The 22,410-nt window shown below is 42.7% G+C and overlaps 1 protein-coding gene across 4 annotated transcripts in view; it reads right to left on the reverse strand.

Annotated features, from left to right (window-relative positions):
• Nucleotides 1-401: 401 nt before the first annotated feature.
• Nucleotides 402-22,410, reverse strand: part of LOC111949368 (vasodilator-stimulated phosphoprotein) — a 37,206-nt gene continuing 15,197 nt past the window's right edge. For 3 of the 4 annotated variants that reach the window (XM_070434190.1, XM_023966468.2, XM_023966467.2), the window contains 13 exons: nucleotides 15,702-15,873; nucleotides 13,574-13,754; nucleotides 13,335-13,401; nucleotides 7,361-7,458; nucleotides 7,015-7,250; nucleotides 6,680-6,795; nucleotides 6,468-6,519; nucleotides 6,322-6,349; nucleotides 6,158-6,203; nucleotides 5,957-6,013; nucleotides 2,104-2,173; nucleotides 1,940-1,997; nucleotides 402-1,779 (listed from right to left, as the gene is read on the reverse strand). In XM_070434190.1, coding sequence (XP_070290291.1) covers nucleotides 1,742-1,779; nucleotides 1,940-1,997; nucleotides 2,104-2,173; nucleotides 5,957-6,013; nucleotides 6,158-6,203; nucleotides 6,322-6,349; nucleotides 6,468-6,519; nucleotides 6,680-6,795; nucleotides 7,015-7,250; nucleotides 7,361-7,458; nucleotides 13,335-13,401; nucleotides 13,574-13,754; nucleotides 15,702-15,839 — 1,185 coding nt within the window. In that variant the 5' untranslated portion in view covers nucleotides 15,840-15,873 and the 3' untranslated portion in view covers nucleotides 402-1,741. The remainder of the gene's footprint in view (nucleotides 1,780-1,939; nucleotides 1,998-2,103; nucleotides 2,174-5,956; nucleotides 6,014-6,157; nucleotides 6,204-6,321; nucleotides 6,350-6,467; nucleotides 6,520-6,679; nucleotides 6,796-7,014; nucleotides 7,251-7,360; nucleotides 7,459-13,334; nucleotides 13,402-13,573; nucleotides 13,755-15,701; nucleotides 15,874-22,410) is intronic. The other variant, XM_023966469.2, reaches the window with a different exon arrangement.

The following is a 22,410-nucleotide window of genomic DNA, read 5'->3' on the forward strand; positions in this document are numbered from 1 at the left end:
ATCTAACCCTGACCATAACCCTTACACAACCGTTTTAGTTGGGATGTTCCAAGCATCACACTTTAATAGAGAAAAACATTGGATCCCTCACTCTGGAAGGAACAAAACCAGAGAAACATTCCTATATCCCCCACCCCTATGCTGTGAGTCATATTGAAAATATCTAAATACATTTAATTATTTTCTATTTAAAATGTTCATACATGCATTTGAGCTGAATTGAATACTTGCACAACATCGTAATTCAATTCAATGCCTTGGCAGCCAGAATATCCTGAAAATATCAAAGGCTTGAAAAGGATGGAAATGCACTTCAATGGAAAGACCAACAAAAGGTCAAATCCAAGACTCCGATGCGTTACAAGAAGCGGCTGTATTTGACTATAAATGCATCTCCAATCCAGTGTCTCTACAATGTTTTATTTATATTTCAGTGTAAAAAGCTTAAACTCTAGTAGAAAAAACAGTAACCCAAAATAATATATCTTAAAAAGAAAACATTCAAAACAATTCCCATTCACCTCAATTAAAATAGAAACAGCTTTGCTAATATTACAGTTTTGCTAATGTTTTCCCTCAAAACAAATATATCTATATCTATTCTCCAAGGCAGTTGGTCATGTCCAATTGACTTCCTTATGGCCATTAAAAAATATATATATTTCAATGTAGTTAGAAAACACACCTAAAATTGAAAACAGTACAGTTTAGGACCACTGATTAGTGTCTTGTTTTGAGCAGAAGGTAAAGATGAGAGTGTGAGTGGCACATGGGAGTGGCACACAAAATACACACTTTCTCTAGGCCAAGTACATTGCAGAAAGAACAAGGATTCCCTCCATAGCACAGAACCACAGCACTCTCCTCTCTCACAGCACTCCGGGCAGTCGTCCATCACATTCCCTTTGCATGTCTCCTCTGACTTCTCCTCCAAGTCTGTAGAATTGAAGTTTGTGTAGTCTCTCTATTTTGGCCATTGACAGAACAGTCCACTTGGGAGCAGTAGACTTTGCTTCAAGGCAGTATAAGCTCTTGCTGTTGTGCACCAGGCCTGCAGGGAGCGGTGTGTGCTGTGGATGAAAGCCCTCAACCACAGGGTCCATGAACAATCTGGTAGGGTCTTCCCACATTCTCAAGATGGGCCAAGACAACAAAACATTGACCTAGCGTTCAAGGGTTATCTAAAAGTTTTTATTTGAAGGCAGTATGAGGTTGAAGTTGTGCCAGGTTAAAGAGGATTCTTACAAAAGCCAACCATCCACTCAGCCATTACAGTAACAAGAATGAATTATATGATCTTCCCTGATTACTGAATACCCCAGTAAATACAATGGTCTGTCTGACGAAGGGAGTGAATAGGAGCAGGATTTCTATGGGACAGATACATGGGGGGAGAGATACAACTGTACATGACAAGGAGTAAGAGCAACAACAGCTGTGATTATGTGCTCTGCAGTGGTTGTCATGAAATGAAGGAAAAGTTGGATACAAGAAGGGATGAGCGAGGAGAGCTGGTATCATCGCAGCAGGTGATCTAGTCCTTTGTTTGGATGTGGTTGTTAAATCGGTTCCCTGGGTTAAGGTACAATTATGTGCAATTATGTAGGTGTGTGAATGTGTGAGGAAGAGAAAGAAATATCCCTGGGGTACACTGGAGGGGGTGATAGGGGAGAGGTCCACACAGGGCCATAACCTCCTCTATCCATTCTATCCCTCCGTTCCTCCCGCCACGCTAGCAGAACTATGTGGAGCCCCTCTTCTGTAGCTCCTCAATAAAGGCTGTGGAAGAGGAGACAAGAAACAATCAATACAACATTGACAAAATAAGTAGTGCCTTTGCTATTTTCCCCCTCACTTAATTTGGACTTTTATACCAACGTCATTGGATCAGTCTGTGTGAAACATGGTTGTGGCCCAAAACAAATATCTGCAGTTTCACCTCCGATTATCTCCTCCTTGACTTTTTGTAACTCCTTCCGCATCTCGTCAAGAATCTCCTGCAGGAAGCAATCAAAACATTCTATCATTTACAGTATTAGTATTGTATATGATTATGTCTTTACTAGTCTTGGCATTAGAGYTGCAGCAGAAAATAATATTTACCTGTTTAATCCTCTCAATATCGGTCTCTTCACCACCTCCAGCATCATTATTAGCACCTGCATGCTTCACCCTGGATGAGGTGTGGCAATGGGGGGGAAAGAAAGCGAGTGGGTAGGGGAGGCAGAGAGAGAAAGGGAGGGACTGATTAAGATCGATCATAGTCTCATCACTGTGACAACCTACACTGTCAATCCAACCCATCACCATAGCACCACCAAAGAGGCCTCAGGAAGCACCACARATACAAAACCACATTCTGTGAAAAACACAGACAACCCAAGGATGGCTTTCAAAGTTTCAATGACATTTGACTGTTGACCACACCACCAAATGTCCAGAAATGACAGGCCAAACACACAATATTCCATTCTATACTACATCAAGGGATAACAAATTCCAAGAATCCTTAAATAATATAAAGTAAACTTGGAAAATCATCCCTCAACTATTGAATAAGAAAAAGGCTTCTACAGTATATTCGGAAAGTATTCAGACCCCTTGACTTTTTCCACATTTTGTTACGTTACAACTTTATTCTAAAATTGATTATATAAAAGTCCTCAGCAATCTACACACAATACCCCATAATGACAAAGTGAAAACAGGGTTTTAGAACAGAAATATCTTAATTTACATAAGTATTCAGACCTTTTGCTATGAGACTAAAAATTGAGCTCAGGTGCATCCTGTTTCCATTGATCATCCCTTGAGATGTTTCTACAACTTGGAGACCACCTGTGGTAAATTCAATTGATTGGACATGATTTGGAAAGGCACATACCTGTCTATATAAGGTCCCACAGTTGACAGTGCATGTCAGAGCAAAAACAAAGCCATGAGGTAGAAGGAATTGTCTGTAGAGCTCAGATTCAGGATTGTGTTGAGGCACAGATCTGGGGAAGGGTACCAAAACATTTCTGCAGCATTGAAGGTCTCCAAGAACACAGTGGCCTCCATCATTCTTAAGTGGAATAAGTTTGGAACCACCATGACTCTTCGCAGAGCAGGACGCCCGGCCAAACTGAACAAACAGGGGAGAATGGGCCTTGGTCAGAGATGTGCCCAAGAATCCGATGGTCACTGACAGAGCTCCAGAGTTCCTCTGTGAACCTTCCAGAAGAAAAACCATCTCTGCAGCACTCCACCTCTACAGTAGAGTGGCCAGATGGAAGCCACTCCTCAGTAAAAAGGCACATGACAGCCTGCATGGAGTTGCCAAAAGGCACCTAAAGGACTCTCAGACCGTGAGAAACAAGATTCTCTGGTCTGATGAAACCAAAATAGAATTCTTTGGTCTGAATGCCAAGCGTCACATCTGGAGGAAACCTGGCACAATCCCTACAGTGAAGCATGGTGGTGACAGCATCATGCTGTGGGGATGATTTTCAGCAGCAGGGACTGGGAGACTAGTCAGGAGAAGAAAAGATGAACAGAGCAAAGTACAGAGAGATCCTTGATGAAAACCTTCTCCAGAGTGCTCAGGACCTCAGATGGGTGCGAAGGTGCACCTGCCAACAGGACAATGACCCAAAGCACACAGTCAAGACAAGTCCTGAATGTCCTTGAGTGGCCCAGCCTGAGCCCAGACTTGAACTCGATTGAACATCTCTGGAAAGAGCTGAAAATAGCTGTGCAGCAATCCAACCTCATAGAGCTTGAGAGGATCTGCAGAGAAGAACAGGAGAAACTCACCAAATACAGGTGTGCCAAGCTTGTAGTGTCATACCCAAGAAGACTTGAGGCTGTAATCGCTGCCAAAGATGCTTCAACAAAGTACTGGGTAAAGGGTCTGAATACTTAAAGTTTGGGGTCACTTAGAAATGTCCTTGTTTTCGAAAAAAAAAGCATTTTTTTTGTCCATTAAAATACCATCAAATTGATGTCAACAGTGAAGAGGCGACTCCGGGATGCTGGTCTTCTAGGCAGAGTTGCAAAGAAAAAGCCAGATCTCAGATTGGCCAATAAAAAGATAAGATTAAGATGGGCAAAATAACACAGACACTGGACAGAGGACCTCTAGAAGGCCAGCATCCCGGAGTCGCCTCTTCACTGTTGACACTGAGACTGGTGTTTTGCGGGTACTACTTAATGAAGCTGCCAGTTGAGGACTTGTGAGGCATCTGTTTCTCAAACTAGACACCAATGTACTTATCCTCTTGCTCAGTTGTGCACCGGGGCCTCCCACTACTCTTTCTATTCTGGTTAGAGCCAGTTTGCGCTGTTCTGTGAAGGGAGTTGTACACAGCGTTGTACGAGATCTTCAGTTTCTTGGCAATTTCTTGCATGGAATAGACAAGAATAGACTGACGAGTTTTATTAGAAGGTTCTTTGTTTCTAGCCATTTCGAGCCTGTAATCGAACCCACAAATGCTGAAGCTCCAGATACTCAACTAGTCTAAAGAAGGTCAGTTTTCAGCTGTGCTAACATAATTGCAAAAGGGTTTTCTAATGATCAATTAGCCTTTTAAAATGATAAACTTTGATTAGCTAACACAACATGCCATTGGGACACAGGGGTGATGGTTGCTGATAAATGGGCCTCTGTACGCCTATGTAGATATTCCATAAAAAACATTTTCTTTAAAGCTGTTTCCAGCTACAATAGTCATTTACAATATTAACAATGTCTACACTGAATTTACTGATCAATTTGATGTTATTTTAATGAAGAAAAAAAAAAGTGCTTTTCTTTAAAAAACAAGGACATTTCTAAGTGACCCCAAACTTTTTAATGGTAGTGTATAATTGGTTATATAGTTATGTTTATAGGTGTGTGTTTATAGGTGTGTGTTGGTAGAGAACAATGTGTTTATTCAAATGGCTGTGCATCTACCAGGGTCAAGATATCGATAATTGGACCTTTGTTAATCCTAATCTATATCAATGACCGTGCTGCTGTGTCTTCTACCGTACTTCCCATTCTCTTTGCTGATGATACCAATTTGATTTTTATCATCACAGAAGAATTTTGATTCACTAATTAATGAAGCCAACTTAAGCATGGTCAAATTTTCTGAATGGTTCCAGATAAACAAATTATCTTTAAAATGTAAAAATAAATATAAAAAATTCTAACTTTAATGTATTCACTAGTATGAATAAGAAATATTGTAAAAAAAAAWAATAATAACAATAAAGAGCCAGAATCTCAATTGGTGGGAATGAAATGGAAGTCACATCCACTAGATTCCTTGGAGTTCTAATTGATGAAAAGTTATCCCGGAAAGACCATATTACATTTTTTTTGCAGCAAAGTGATGAAATCTGTTAGTATCATCAGAAAGAATAGTGGTTTGGGTAATCAGGCTTGCTTCCTAAATCTATACTATAGTTTAAATTTACCCATATCTCATTTACTGTAATATTGTCTGGGCCAGTACACATGCCTCCTACCTACACAAATTACTCAAGACTAGCTACCTCCTCTAATTACCTGGCTCCTCTAATTACCTTGTACTCATGTATTGGATATTGTTTTTTTGTGGTGTTGTTTTCATATCAGTCCTTGGGCTTCCAACCACACCGTTTAAAAAAATAATTTTTAAACAAATCTGTATTGTTGTCTATCACTTGTTTTCTAGGGTACAAATAAATAAATACAAATAAAAAAAATATCAATTCACATATCAGAATGGAATCCTGCAGCTTTTTGAGCAGGGATGATAAAAGCTGTCACAGAAGTCACAGCGTTCTGCAGTCCACTAGGTGGTGCTGTCAACAGAACAATGGCCCAGCACCACGCTCTGAAGCTGTGCCCCTGTTGACCTGACAGAGGGAAGGGAGGTGGGACGGTATGTTAGGGAGAGCAGCAAAGCGTCATTCCTGTTGTCTTGTCAGGGGAGGGACTTTGTACCTGGGACCCTGGGACAAGGGAGAGGTGGAGTCCATGCTCTTGGAGATGGAGTGATTCCTGTTTGTGAGACACACACTGCTCTTAGAACGGGACACAATCAATTAATCAACACACACCTCTTTGAATTATGAGATTGACATGCGTCCACACAGGCTGCTCTTACTACAGACACGGAGAGAGCATAGGAAGCTGAAACCTTACCTTGGCATAGTGGCTGATTTCTCCCAAGGTCTTCGTCCAAGAGTGTCTAAAAAGCAGAGAGGCATATTTTAAATCCAAACTGTATAAAAGTCTAATATTAAGCAAATTTGTCTTCCAGGTACAAACAAAACAGACTGGCACACAGACACACGGACAGTTCTCACCACTTTGGCCTTGGGACTCTGAGTCATCCTGTAGGGAGAAAGGAAACATAGTTAGACAAGCCAAACTTTTGTGTTTTCTGACTACATGGACATCTTTCAAATCTGTATTCACAACATAGTTGGCCAATAAACTAACAAATACTTACATTATCTGCCATCTTAGCAGGTGGCTTAGCCCCACCGTCTGCCATTTTTTTCCTGAACAAGACAGACGGACATAAAAGGAGAGTAAGAGTATGAGGCAACACTTAAAGATTCACTAAGCTAGATCAGAGCCATAGAGGGGCATACACAGCGCTATAGACTGAGGCGTATGGATCTGTTCATTTATAGGAGTGCGTTCTTCAGTGCCACCTACCTCCGTGCCAGGATGGATGCCATCTCACCCATCAAGCCTCCTCCACCACCACCGATGGAGGCACTGGTGCGGCTTTGATCAGGCTTGGCAGCTGCAGCACCACTACAACTATCATCCTACAGAGGGCGGTAGAAGACACAGGAGATGTTAGAGTATCAGTATCGACACAACAACACTTTAGCTCTTGCTAGCACTGCAAAACAGAGGCTCGACATTCAAAATGAATGGCATTGAAGTCCAAATCAGAAATGAATGGTGGTTGCATAAAAGTGGAGATAGTTTTGTATCTATCGTTATGCTAATTCTAATCCCACTTTCTCCTTTCTCTCTCTCACCTTGGCCACTCTGCGGAGCTTGGCCCCTGCTAAGGCTGCCACCAGGCCCCCTGCACCTCCCCCTAGGCCCCCATCTCCTCCCGGGGAGGGCAGCGGTGGGGCGGGCGGGGGTCCTGATCCTGCGGCCGGGGGTCCTGGGGGTGGAGGTCCCGGGGGTGGAGGGGGCCCAGACGGAGGAGGGCCGGGGGGTGGAGGAGGGCCCGGAGGTGCTGGGGGAGCCAACGGTGCAGCGGGCACTAAAAATAAAAAGTTAAGACAGTCGGTGTACTACGTTCAGGGAATGGGTAAAACAAATAATGGTGTGTTCAAAAAGGCTAACTGTATTGCCGTCAGTGTGACCTCTGACCTGCTGCAGCTTGTCTCTCTCTCTCCAGTCTCTCCCACTCCTGCCTCTCTCTCTCCTGACGCTCTGTCTCCTGCTGTTCCAGCCTCTGCTGCTCCAGCCTACAGGGATAAAACTCATGGGGATTAACACTAAGAGACAAACAAACATACACTAAACACAGCCAAACAGTCAACAGATTAAGAGGCACAAATAATATAACAATGTATCTGGTGAAGGGATGAATGGGAAGGCACCACATCCTCCCTGAAAAGGAGGTCTCACGCCAGAGGTGACCTGGCAAAGAAATTACATTTTGGCTTTCATCTTTCCACACTCATGACATGGCAAGTGAACTGTACCAGCAATTATTGAATTAAAGCAACAACCATTTTCAAACAATCCTTGTGGGCACTGTCTAATTGTGACAAATGGCTCTGGAGCAGCGTTAGACTGAAGAGCATATCTGTTATTAAATTGTGCTGACTATGCGGCTATGCTGGGTTGGTGAAGGAGCTCCTGATTAGTCCAGGACTGAAATGAAAGTACACATTTGGCCAAGAAGCCCTAATCCGGGTCAATCCAGGTCCCCTACCCCAGCACATCTGTCACCCACAGGACCTGCAGCTGCCACACACACACACACACACACACACACACACACACACACACACTTTAAAAGCACTCTTGGTTGACTGAAGGCTGGTGTAGACTTTACTGTGAAACATTTGCTTACGAGCCTTTCCCAATGATGCAGTTTAAAATTAAATAGTAACAAGAGGAATACAATACACAAGAATGGAGCTACATACAGGGAGTACCAGTACCAAATAAAATGAGCAGAGCTATGAGGTACTTGAGGTAGATACTGTATGTACAAGCAGGGTAAAGTGACTAGGCATCAGGATATATAATAAGAGTAAAATAAAGAACAGAGTAGCAGCAGCAAATGAGTGTAAAAGTGTGTATGTGTGTGCGTGCTGTGTCAGTATGCGTGTGTGTGCGCGTATGTAGTGTATGACAGCTGATGTTCCGGTACTGTTTGCCGGACGGTGGCAGAGTGAACAGTCTATGGTTTGGGTGGATGGAGCCGTTGGCAATTTTTTGGGCCTTCCTCTGACACTGCCTGATATAGAGGTCCTGGATGGCAGGGAGTTCTGCCCCAGTGATGTACTGGGCCGTACGCACTACCCTCTGTAATGCCTTGTGGTTGGAGGCAGAACAGTTGCCATACCAGGCAGTGATGCAACCCGTCAGGATGCTCTTGATGGTGCAGCTGCAAAACCTTTTGAGGATCTGAGGACCCATGCCCAATCTTTTTAGTCTCCTGCGGGGGAATAGGTTTTGTTGTGCCCTCTTCACGACTGCCTTGGTGTGCTTGTTAGTGATGTGGAACTAGTGATGTGGACACCATGGAACTTGAAGCTCTCAACTTGCTCCACTACAGCCCTGTCGATGAGAATGGGGGGCGTGCTCGGTCCTCCTTTTCCTATATTCCACAATCATCTCCTTTGTCTTGATCATGTTGAGGGAGAGGTTGTTGTCCTTGCACCACACAGTCAGGTCTCTCATCATTGTCTGTGATCAGGCCTACCACTTGTGTCATCTGCAAACTTAATGATGGCGTTGGAGTCGTGCCTGGCCGTGCAGTCATGAGTGAACAGGGAGTACAGGAGGGGACTGAGCACACATCCCTGAGGGGCCCGAGCACACATCCCTGAGGGGCCCCTGTGTTGAGGATCAGCGTGGCGGATGTGTTGTTACCTACCCTTACCACCTAGGGGCGGCCCGTCAGGAAGTCTAGGATCCAGTTGCAGGGGGAGGCGTTTAGTCCCAGGGTCCTTAGCTTAGTGATGAGATTTGAGGGCAATATGGTGTTGAACGCTGAGCTGTAGTCAATGAATAGCATTCTCACATAGGTGTTCCTTTTGTCCAGGTGGGAAAGGGCAGTGTGGAGTGCAATAGAGATTGCATCATCTGTGGATCTGTTGGTGCAGTATGCAACTTGGAGTGGGTCTAGGGTTTCTGGGATAATGGTGTTGATGTGAGCCATGACCAGCCTTTCAAAGAATTTCATGGCTACAGATGTGAGTGCTACGGATTGGTAGTCATTTAAGCAGGTTACCTTAGTGTTCTTGGGCACAGGGACTATGGTGATCTGCTTGAAACATGTTGGTATTACAGACTCCGACAGGGAGAGGTTGAAAATGTCAGTGAAGACACTTGCCAGTTCATCAGCGCATGCTCGGAGTACACGTTCTGGTAATCTGTCTGGCCCAGCGGCCTTGTGAATGTTGACCTGTTTAAAAGGTCTTACTCACATAGGCTACGGAGAGCGTGATCACACAGTTGTCTGGAACAGCTTATGCTCTCATGCATGTTTCAGTGTTACTTGCCTCAAAGCGAGCGTTGAAGTTATTTAGCTCATCTGGTACGCTCGTGTCACTGGGCAGCTCTCGGCTGTGCTTCCCTTTGTAGTCTGTAATAGTTTGCAAGCCTTGCCACATCCCCGGAGCCGGTGTAGTACGATTCGATCTTAGTCCTGTATTGACGCTTTGCCTGTTTGATGGTTCATCGGAGGGCATAGCAGGATTTCTTTTAAGCTTGCAGGTTAGTGTCCCGCTCCTTGACAGTGGCTGCTCTAGCCTTTAGCTCAGTGCGAATGTTGCCTGTAATCCATAGCTTCTGGTTGAGGTATGTACGCACAGTCACTGTGGTGGGGTCGTCCTAGTTGCACTTATTGATAAAGCCAGTGACTGATGTGGTGTACTCCTCAATGCCATCGGAAGAATCCCGGAACATATTCCAGTCTGTGCTAGCAAAACAGTCCTGTAGTTTAGCATCTGCTTCATCTGACCACTTTTTTTTAATAGACCGAGTCACTGGTGCTTCCTGCTTTACATTTTTGCTTGTAAGCAGGAATCAGGAGGATAGAATTATGGTCAGATTTGCTAAATGGAGGGCGAGGGAGAGCTTTGTACACATCTCTGTGTGTGGAGTAAAGGTGGTCTAGATGGTTTTCCCCTCTGGTTGCACATTTAACATGTTGATAGAAATTAGGTAAAACTGAGTTTTCCTGCATTAAAGTCCCCGGCCACTAGGAGGAGCGCCGCCTTTGGATGAGCGTTTTCGTGTTTGCTTATGGCAGAATACAGCTCATTGAGTGCGGTTTTAGTGCCAGCCTCAGTCTGTGATGGTATGTACTACGAAAAAAACAGATGAAAACTCTTTAGGTAGATAGTGTGGTCTACAACTTATCATGAGATACTCTACCTCAGGTGAGCAAAACCTTGAGACTTCCTTAGATATTGTGCACCAGCTATTGTTTACAAATATACATAGGCCCACACCCCGTGTCTTACCAGAGGCTGCTGTTCTGTCCTGCAGAGTGTATAACCCGCCAGCTGTATGTTCTTAACTTCTTATGGCTGGGGGCAGTATTGAGTAGCTTGGATGAATAAGGTGCCCAGAGTAAACTGCCTGCTACTCAGGCCCAGTTGCTAATATATGCATATTATTAGTAGATTTGGATGTAAAACACTCTGAAGTTTCTAAAACTGTTTGAATGATGTCTGTGAGTATAACAGAACTCATATGGCAGGCAAAAACCTGAGGAAAAAATCAAACCAGGAAGTGGGAAATCTGAGGTTTGTAGTTTTTCAAGTCATTGCCTATCAAATATAGTGTCTATGGGGTCATATTGCACTTCCTAAGGCTTCCACTAGATGGCAACAGTCTTTAGAACCTTGTTTGATGCTTCTACTGTGAAGTGGGGACAAATGAGAGCTGATTGAGTAACAGGTCTGCCAGAGTGGCATGAGCTGATCACGCGCGCTCACGTGAGAGCGACCTGCGTTCCATTGCAATTCTAAAGACAAAGGAATTCTCCGGTTGGAACATTATTGAAGATTTATGTTAAAACCATCCTAAAGATTGTTTCTTGACATGTTTCTACAAACTGTAATATAACTTTTTGTCTGAACTTTCGCCTGGACTTGCGTCGTTGAGTTCACAAATACAAACTCACACGCGAACAAAAAGGAGGTATTTGGACATAAATGATGGACTTTAGCAAACAAAACAAACATTTATTGTGGAACTGGGATTCCTGGGAGTGCATTCTGATGAAGGTCATCAAAGGTAAGTGAATATTTATAATGCTATTTCTGACTTTCTGTATGGCTTGTTTTGGTCTCTGAGCGCTGTACTCAGATTATTGCATGGTGTGCTTTTTCGGTAAAGCTTTTTTGAAATCTGACACAGCGGTTGCATTAAGGAGAGGTTTATCTAAAGTTCCATGCATAACACTTGTATTTTCATCAACATTTATGATGAGTGTTTCTGTAAATTGATGTGGCTCTCTGCAAAATCACCGGATGTTTTGGAAGCAAAACATTACTGAACGTAACGCGCCAATGTAAACAGGTTTTTGGACATAAATATGAACTTTATCGAACAAAACATATATGTATTGTGTAACATGAAGTCCTATGAGTGTCATCTGATGAAGATCAAAGGTTAGTGAATAATTTTCTCTCTATTTCTGCTTTGTGTGACTTCTCTTTTTGGCTGGAAAAATGGCTGTGTTTTTCTGTGACTAGTTGCTGACCTAACATAATCGTTTGGTGTGCTTTCGTTGTAAAGCCTTTTTGAAAATCGGACACTGTGGTGGGATTAACAAGTTTATCTTTAAAATGGTGTGAAATACTTGTATGTTTGAGGAATTTTTATTATGAGATTTCTGTTTGAATTTGGCACCCTGCACTTTCACTGGCTGTTGTCAAATCGATCCCGTTAACGGGATCTTAGCCGATCTCAGCCATAAGAGGTAGTTGTCGTTCAACCACGACTCGGTTAAACATAAGATATTACAGTTTTTAATGTCCCGTTGTTAGGATATACGTYCTTTCAGTTAGTCCCATTTCTTTTCCATCGATTGAACGATAGCTAGCAGAACGGAAGGCAAGGGCAGATTAGCCACTCGTCGCCTGATCCTCATAAAGCATCCGGATCTCTTTCCGCGAAACCTACATTTCCTTTTCCAGCGAATCACGGGGATCTGGGCCTGGTCAGGTGTCTGTAGAATATCCCTCGCGTCTGACTCATTGAAGAACTCCTTGCTCAATTTCAGGTGAGTAATCCTAGTTCTGATGTCCAGAAGATATTTTCGGTCATAAGAGACAGTTGCAGCAACATTATGTACAAAACATGTTACAAATAACGCGAAAAAACGAAARAAAATAGCATGGTTGGTTAAGAGCCGATAAGACGGAAGCCATCCCCTCCAGTGTCTACGCCTACAGCATTTTGGTAGCCCATGGAACAATGGTAATAGGGTCTGGTATGAACAGTGGAACAGCTGAGTTGAAGTCAAAGGTAATCGAGGTAAGTAACTGTCGATCTGATGCCCAGAAGTGCTTAGGCGGTCATATGTGATAATATTATGAACTTTCTGTACAAAAAAAGTTAAGATAAACATGATAAAAGTCACTATATAGCAAATGAGTTGGAGCTCGTAAGATGTCGCCCCTTACCGTCGGTACCATTTTGACCATCTTATCTGTGACCATTACTACCACCATTTGATTGACAATCTCGCCAGCCTATCCCAGAGCCTCCCCAGGTGTTATATATTGCCCATTAGACTAAATGAGATTAGGGGTAAAAGCTGGGTGTATCCTTGGCGAGTGTGGGGTCCACAGGGAGAGGAGTTGGTGTGAAAGTATAGATTTTGACATCAAAGAGTTGACCTTCATTCGCTTTACAGACTCCGTCCTCAAGAGGCTGGCTGAGGGCTAAGCAGCGTAAGGCTAATGCCGACAAATCCTTTGAGTCAGTGTGCATGTGTGGTTATGTAAAACCAGGCCAGTGGGACTCTGGTCATACAAAGATATTTTGTCATGATACTTGTATTGACCCTTAATTAAAACTCAATCTGGAAGTAAAGGTGAGTGTACTGTACTCCCCCCTCCCACCCCAGATATCCCACACTTGGTACCTCTGCTGCTGTTCCAGTTCCTCTGGGGAGGGTCCATTTGACACTGGGCGGGGGAGGGTAGCGTAACCTGGAGGTAGAGAGGGGAAAGAGAGTATGACTTAGGAAGAAAGCTGTGAGATGCAAGTCATGCTCATGTTTCAACACATGCATCTCTCGCAATTCTTTCTCAGACAGTGCTGTGCCTTTAGAATAATTGCAAAACATATTGAGGCTGCATGTACGATCCATTCTAATAGTACCTGCGTCTGACAGGGAATTGAGTACTTCCAGTGCGTGGGTGATTCCGTTGGCGAAGAGAGCAGCATCCTCCTTACTGCCAAAGTTGAGCCCCCACACTTGCCGCGCATCCCGCCACTGGTGGAAGTTGGGCGTGGCCTCATTGTACTTCAGGCCTTTCACAATCGGACAGTTAATCACCACCTTAGAGAGAGAAGGGGGTCGGAGTCAAGACATGACACTCCCAACATTGGCAGATCATGGATACCACTTCTTTATCAAAAGACAAGGTGATGCTCCGTATAGTTGAAATGGACAAACTGCAGATTTTAGATAAGAGAACTGTCTTTACTCATGTTGTATGGAACTACATTGGTTATGGCAATACTAGACCTTAATACTGACACTCAGTGATAAAAATCCATCTATCGCCCAGCTCTAAGTGTTCGTGTTTAGGGTGCATCTCAGTCTAAACTTCCCTAATTGAAAGCTTTTTCCATATTGCACTCAGCCTGTGCTTTCAGATCAAAGAGAGGAAGCCAGTTTGGACAAGAGAAATGCACCCTAGGTTTATATCCATCCAGCAGGTGGCACCAACCTGGTGATTCAATACAAGTCACGGTGCTCTGGGTTTGAGTGACTCAGTCTGAATGTGCTGATGCATCGTTTCTGTTTTACAACCCCTGAATTCCACAGAGCGGAGGAGAGAGCACCTTAACTCCTCGCGCCAAAAGAGTCAGGGAGAGAGAGACGCAGACACAGAGAGAAGGGACAAAGATACTCAGAAAGAGAGAGAGCAAGAGAACGAAGGGGAGGGAGGGAGGGGAGAGACGCAAACAGAGACGACAGAGATGAGAGATGGGGAAGGCATCCTTAAAATTGTCACAGGAAGTGGTTGAGCTGGCCAACCATCTTTCAGGAAACATACGTCTATGGGGAACACTCAGGCGACTGGATGTTTAATGAGAGGATGGTATGGAGAGGGGGAGAAGAGGGAGGGGGATGGGGTGGTGAGATACTGTATCTATACTGAACATAAATGCAACGATTTTACTGAGTTACAGTTCATAAAAGGAAATCATTAAATCCATTAGGCCCTAATCAATAGATTTTACATGACTGGGCAGGGGGGTGCAACCATGGGTGGGAATAGGCCCACCCACTTGGGAGCCAGGCCCAGCCAATCAGTTTTTCCCTACAAAAGGGCTTTATTACAGACAGAAATACACCTCAGTTTAATCAGCTGTCTGGATGGCTGACCTCAGATGATCCCTCAGGTTAAGAAGCCAGATGTGGAGGTCCTGGGCTGGCATGGTTACACGTGGTCTGCGGTTGTGAGGGCGGTTGGACGTACTGCCAAATCCTCTAAAAAAAATTACATTCTCTGGCAACAGCTCTGGTGGACATTCCTGCAGTCATCATGCCAATTGCACACTCCCTCAAAACTTTAGACTGTGGCATTGTCTAGTGTGCCACAACTGCACATTTTAGAGTGGCCTTTTATTGTCCCCAGCACAAGGTGCACCTGTGTAATGATCATGCTGTTTAATCAGCTTCTTGATATGCCACACCTGTCAGGTGGATGGATTATCTTGACAAATGAGAAATACTCACTAGCAAGGATGTAAACAACTGTGTGCACAAAATTAGAGAGAAATAAGCTTTTTGTGGGTATGGATAATTTATGGGATCTTTTATTTCAGCACATGAAATCAACACTTTACATGTTGCATTTATATTTCTGTTCAGTATATATAGTGCTGTTTGTCTAGTTTTATTGTTAAAGCTGTAACAGTAGAGGTGGTGTAAGTATTGATCGGCCCCATGTGCTCCATGCCACCCAGGCCTGTATTAGCCTATTGGCCCTTATGGGGGAACTATAGTAGACAGAACACAGCTCTTTGACCCAGCACAGAGAACCTGGTGTAGAGTCTGTGCTTGCATTACTGAGGAAGTTAGTGGTGTTAGTCTGCCTGCGCATGGCCACAGGTGGAAAAAGGGCTGATTCACAGTTGTACAGCTGGCAGGGCTTGTTGGTACTGTTGATGTACAACATCACACAATCAGTGAAACATGCACGCACACAGACTTAAACCCATAGTCATAGATAATGTAAATAGATGCGCACACACACACACACACACACACAACCTGTTGKTCTGTCTGCATCTTGCGTCCCACCACTCTGAAGGCGTTAGTAGAGGGGTTGTGGTAGATCTGGACCCTGCTGAAGTTCTGGGGCCCTGTTCCTGCCGGGAGCCACTTCTTATTCCCATCATCATAGATCATCACCGTGGCCCGAGCCTGGCAGATACTGGACTCACTAATGGAGAGACAGAAAGAGAGTTATTGTTAGAGGTTGACCGATTAATCGGCATGGCCGATTTCAAGTTTCCATAACAACCGGTAATCTGCCTTTTTGGACGCCGATTATGGCCGATTACATTGCAATCCACGAGGAGACTGCGTGGCAGGCTGACCACCTGTTACGCGAGTGCAGCATCAAAATGACCTTGTGGCTGCAAGGAGCCAAGGCAAGTTGCTACCTAGCATTAAACTTATTATTTTTTAATCAATCTTTACATAATCACTAGTTAACTACACATGGTGATGATATTACTAGGTTAACTAGCTTGTTCTGCATTGCATATAATCAATGCGGTGCCTGTTAATTTACCATCGAATCACAGCCTACTTCAACTTGATTTAACAAAAGCGCTTTCGCGAAAAAAGCACAATCGTTGCAATAATGTACCTAACCATAAACATCAATGCCTTTCTTAAAATCTACACAAGTATATTTTTTAAAACCTGCATATGTAGTTAAAAGAAATTAATGTTAGCAGCAATATTAACTAGGGAAATTGTGTAAATTCTCTTGTATTCATTGCAAGCAGAGTATATGCAGTAGTTTGGGCCGCCTGGCTCATTGCGAACTGTTGAAAGGTAATTTATTCCTAACAAAGACTAATTAATTTGCCAGATTTTTACATAATTATGACATAACATTGAAGGTTGTGCAATGTAACAGTAATATTTAGACTTAGGGTTGCCACCAGTTCGATAAAATACGGAACGGTTCCGTATTTCACTGAAATAATAAATGTTATGTTTTCGAAATTATAGTTTCCGGATTTGACCATATTAATGACCAAAGGCTTGTATTTCTGTGTGTTTATTATAATTACGTATAAGATTTGATAGAGCAGTCTGACTGAGCGGTGGTAGGCAGCAGCAGGCTCGTAAGTATTCATTCAAACAGCAGCTCTTAGCAATGCTGGGATGCACAGCGCTGTTAATGACTTCAAGCCTATCAACTCCCGAGATTAGGCTGGCAATACTAAAGTGTCAATAAGAACATCCAATAGTCAAAGGTATATGAAATACAAATGGTATAGAGAGAAAGTCCTATAATTCCTATAATAACTACAACCTAAAACTTCTTACCTGGGAATATTGAAGACTCATGTTAAAAAGGAACCACCAGCTTTCACATGTTCTGAGCAAGGAACTTAAACGTTAGCTTTTTTACATGGCACATATTGCACTTTTACTTTCTTCTCCAACACTGTTTTTGCATTATTTAAACCAAATTGAACATGTTTCATTATTTAATTTGAGACCAAATAGATTTTATTTCTGTACTATATTAAGTTAAAATAAAAGTGTTCATTGTTCATTCAGTATTGTTGTAATTGTCATTAATTACACATTTATATATATATATATTTAAAAAACGGCAGATTAATTGGTATCGGCTTTTCTTGGTCCTCCAATAATCGGTATCGGGAGTTGAAAAATCAGTTATTGTACAATGTAATTATTTATTATGCAAAACAAACTTAAGGGATGTGTTGGGGGAGGGGTCAATGATGGAGGAGGGAACCAGGGGCAAGTATGGTGGAGTACAGTGGTGTAGGAAGAGAGGGAGGGGGGGGAGAAGACGGAACAGGGAGCAGAGGGGGAGAAAGAATCAGAAACATTAGCCAGGTCACATGCTGCCATAAACAAGACATGCTTGAGAGTTGAGCCAGTCCATCATCCAGTTGCTCTGGTCAAACTCACCCAGCCACTGTCACACTATGGCTGTCAATGGACCCACTGATGCAAGCCAGCACAATAAACTCTTAATGAAGGGGGGAGGCAACAGGTAATACACCATATTGAATGGTGTCTCTTCATCACAATCAACAGGCCATTTATACACCTGTGAGTGTATAGTCAAAGTGTAGGCCCTCCCTTGACATGTGTATTATGACAATATATGCACTGATGCATTTACCAGATGTTAGTGTGTGTGAAAGAGTGGAAGACAGTGTGGGAAGAGATAGAGGAAGAGTAGGCGAAACAGACCAGACAGACAAGGATAGAGACAGAGGGAGTAAAAGAGCAGGAACGCAGTAGGGTCATTCCACCAATTTGGTGCCTTTTGAGAAGTGTAACTTGGTAAAAAAAATATATACTTTTGATCGAATGTTAAAATTAGGTGAAATCTGTCATAAAAAGCACATGTTCAATTTCATAAAAAACATGTTTACCCATCTCAAGAAGTTAAATTAAAAATTACTATAGTTAGTGCCAAATTGAACGTTAGAGTTGACGATTTCATCTTAAAATCAGCCATGAATCTCCTTGTGATGAGGAATTGAAACTTGTTTGCAACAGCGAGTGGCAATTGAATGTAAGCTTCATAAAAATGTTTCAAATTGTTAAAACATTTCTAACCCCCTATGAGTAACAGGGTTGACGTGTTATACTCGACCCGCTGGGTTTTCCAACACAAAACAGCAGAAATTGGACAAAAAGAATAGAACCAGCTCACCTGCTTTTACACGATGATGTTTCATTTTCAATGTTTCCTTTGAAAATAATATTTAAAAAAGGAATCATTTCAGCGTATTAAAACAGGAGTTCAGTAAAAGTAACAGGGTTGGCCTTAAAAAAGAGGAACATATGTAAATTAATCACTAAATCAGATTATGATTTATTTAATCTTCAGAAATTACTTCGTCAAGCAAGAAAATAACTTGGGCTTTACAATGATTGTCAAAACTTGGTGTTAAGTGGGTTAAATGGTGGGGTTAAGTGGGTTAAAATCTTCCTAGAACACAGAGGCGGCAGGTAGCCTATTGGTTAGAGAGTTGGACTAGTAACCAAAAGGTTGCAAGATCGAATCCCCTAGCTGACAAGGTACAAATCTGTCGTTCTGCCACTGAACAAGGCAGTTAACCCACTGTTGCTAGGCTGTCATTGAAAATAAGAATGAGTTCTTAACTGACTTGCCTAGTTAAATAAAGGTTAAATAAATAAAGAGGATACACAAAGGGACATGTCAAAATGAAGAATTTCGGCACTTTAGCAAGTCTTAATTCATATTTAAAATATGATTTATTGAATTCGCCATGTGGTCTATGTTAAAATGCACTTCATTTAATATAACAGGCTTTTAAAATTCAATATTGGTCCACAATTTCTACATAAAATATCAAAAGGGACACAAAAGGCACTCTTTTCATGGAGGGGCCCATTAAATGGCAAGTTTTATGACAAGAGGAGAGATGGTTTGATCCAAAATAAGATTGTTTGGGAACAACAATGAAGGCTGACAAAGACCGGAAGCTCTGCTGTGCTCCGGGTCTGAGAGGAGGATCTGGAACCTTCCACCTGCACAACATCAACATCTCCTCCCACCCACCCACAGGGAGAGCCCCTACAGACAGCTGACTGCCATGCAGGCTCCTGGGGCAGCTTTGCATTAAGTCCCACAGACAGAAAAATAACACTGTAAATGCAACCTGTTCTTAGGGAAAATGTAACAGCAAATACAAACCATGGCACTTTCACAGCACCTGGTATATATGAGAAATTAAACAAAATGTAGACACTACTGGAAATACGAACCGATCTATAGGAGAGGCCTGCAGTGTTACGCAAGTAGGCTTATGTGCAGTGGCACTGACAGACCAGTGTCACTACCTAGAGCCAGGCATGGTGACATGGTGCTGGCAGGGTGACAATGACAGATGGTGAGGGCCTCCCCGATGCTCTGGCTCATGTCAAGGCTCACACACACTCCCCTAGTCACACATACAGGAGAAGTCAAAACTGGTTTTTCAACCACTCCAAATTTCTTGTTAACAAACTCTAGTTTTGGCAAGTCGGTTAGGACATCTACTTTGTGCATGACACAAGTCATTTTTCCAACAATTGTTTACAGATATTATTTCACCTACAATTCACTGTATCACAATTCCAGTGGGTCAGAAGATTACATACACTAAGTTGACTGTGCCTTTAAACAGCTTGGAAAATTCCCCAAAATTATGTCATGGCTTTAGAAGCTTCTGATAAGCTAATTGACATAATTTGAGTCAATTGGGAGGTGTACCTGTGGATGTATTTCAAGGCCTACCTTCAAACTCAGTGCCTCTTTGCTTGACATCATGGGAAAATCAAAAGAAATCAGCCAAGTCTGGTTCAAGACGCGTTCTGTCTCCTAGAGATTAATGTATTTTGGTGCGAAAATGGAAATCAATCCCAGAACAGCAGCAAAGGACCTTGTGAAGATGCTGGAGGAAACAGGTACAAAAGTATCTATATCCACAGTAAAACGAGTCTTATATCGAATTAACCTGAAAGGCTGCTCAGCAAGGAAGAAGCCACTGCTCCAAAACCGCCATAAAAAAGCGAGACTACGGTTTGCAACTGCACATGGGGACAAAGATTGTACTTTTTGGAGAAATGTCCTCTGGTCTGATGAAACAGAAATAGAACTGTTTGGCCATAATGACCATCGTTATGTTTCAAGGAAAAAGGAGGACGCTTGCAAGCCGAAGAACACCATCCCAAACGTGAAGCACGAGGGTGGCAGCATCATGTTGTGGGGGTGCTTTGCTGCAGGAGGGTCTGGTGCACTTCACAAAATAGATGGCATCATGAGGTAAGAAAATTATGTGGATATATTGAAGCAACATCTCAAGACATCAGTCAGGAAGTTAAAGCTTGGTCGCAAATGGGTCTTCCAAATGGACAATGACCCCAAGCATACTTCCAAAGTTGTGGCAAAATGGCTTAAGGACAACAAAGTCAAGGTATTGGAGTGGCCATCACAAAGCCCTGACCTCAATCTTATAGAACATTTGTGGGCAGAACTGAAAAAGCGTGTGCGAGCAAGGAGGCCTACAAACCTGGCTCAGTTACACAAGTTCTGTCAGGAGGAATAGGCCAAAATTCACCCAACTTATTGTGGAAAGCTTGTGGAAGGCTACCCGAAACATTTCACCCAAGTTAAATAATTTAAAGGCAATGCTACCAAATACTAATTGAGTGCATGTAAACTTCTGACCCACTGGGAATGTGATGAAATAAATAAAATATGAAATAAATAATTCTCTACTATTTCACATTCTTAAAATAAAAAGTGGTGATCTAACTGACCTAAAACAGGGAATTTTTGCTAGGATTAAATATCAAGAATTGTGAAAAACTGAGTTTAAATGTATTTGGATAAGGTGTAAGTCAACTTCCGACTTCAACTGTAGATATCTACTTTTCAATTCACATTACATCCTTGCCCTATCTTTCACAGTAGCCACTAAGCAAACTACTTAACAATCTGAGCAACTTTTCTTCTAAAACATTACAATATTGAATAAAGCAACAATCCAAAAGCATGTGCAGACAATTAAAAGGGTTTATTTTCTCATCCCTACACATCAAATTAGCTGACAATACACATCTAACTCCTGCTAGCTAGTTTCAAGTTATTGTCACGTTCACTATTACAGTAAAATGCCTTACTTGCTCTTTCACAACAAGTTCGCCAGTTTACATTGCAGTATATGTGTAGCCCACGGTATTTTGGCTAAAAGTCTAGTAAGTGTGAAGACCGAGAGGAAGACAGAGCGAAGGAGAGGGAGCAGACTGTCAGAGAGCATGCCTCATTTCTCTCCTTTTCCATATCTTCTCCCACTTCACCTCTCTCCAGTCTGTGATACAATCTCCCACTTCCTGTGACACAGCTCTGTAGCCATAGCCCACTTCCTGCTCCCAGCAATGCCTAATAAGGGTTGACTCAGCCTGACTAGTGAACAATAGACACACGCTCATACATACACACAAGCTCACCCTTTCAAGTTTACCCACTCATGTGCCCACTGTTGACCTAAATGTTTGTTAGGTAAGGCATGTGGCGAAAGGAGGAAGTGATAGAAAGAAAAATTAAATAAAGATGTCTCTGGCTGGGGACAACGGTGTGAGGAAAGAGATGTGGATCGTGGTCAGTAGACACAGAAACAGAAGTGCAAGCTGAACGTTTCCAGCAAGAATTCCAATATTCAATTTAAAAAGGTTTGCTCACATTTGTTTTTAGTGAATGCAATCCACCCAGGTATGGAACAGTGAGGGCAGAGAAAAGGGACTGGGAAATGGATGCATTTTTAATAGGAGAGAAAGCAGGGGCTCAGGAGGACAGAGTGAGGAGTGAATTATTGATACATCTAGACATTGAGACTCCCATGTTAAAGCAGGCCACACACACACACACGTCGACACAGTCCAAGGGGTTGGCAGGCATGCTACATGGACGCACATGTTTTTCCACACGTTAACGTCTGAATGAACCATGGGAAAAAAGTCCATAAACAACTTATTCCTGTGACAGTGTCCAAGCAGCACACATAATGCAGTCCTTGAAGGTTAGTTATTAAGAGTCCAGACTAGCATTAAGCTAAGCGTTAACTAGCTGACCAGTTCGCTAAAGAGGTGTTGTACTGAGAGAGCCAATAGGTCACTGGCTGGCTGAGCATTAAAATAACTCAAACAAGGAATGGACAGTCTTAAATCGGGAGGAATTTTCACA

This window comes from Salvelinus sp. IW2-2015, linkage group LG22, assembly GCF_002910315.2.
Source record: "Salvelinus sp. IW2-2015 linkage group LG22, ASM291031v2, whole genome shotgun sequence".
Lineage (NCBI taxonomy): Eukaryota > Metazoa > Chordata > Actinopteri > Salmoniformes > Salmonidae > Salvelinus > Salvelinus sp. IW2-2015.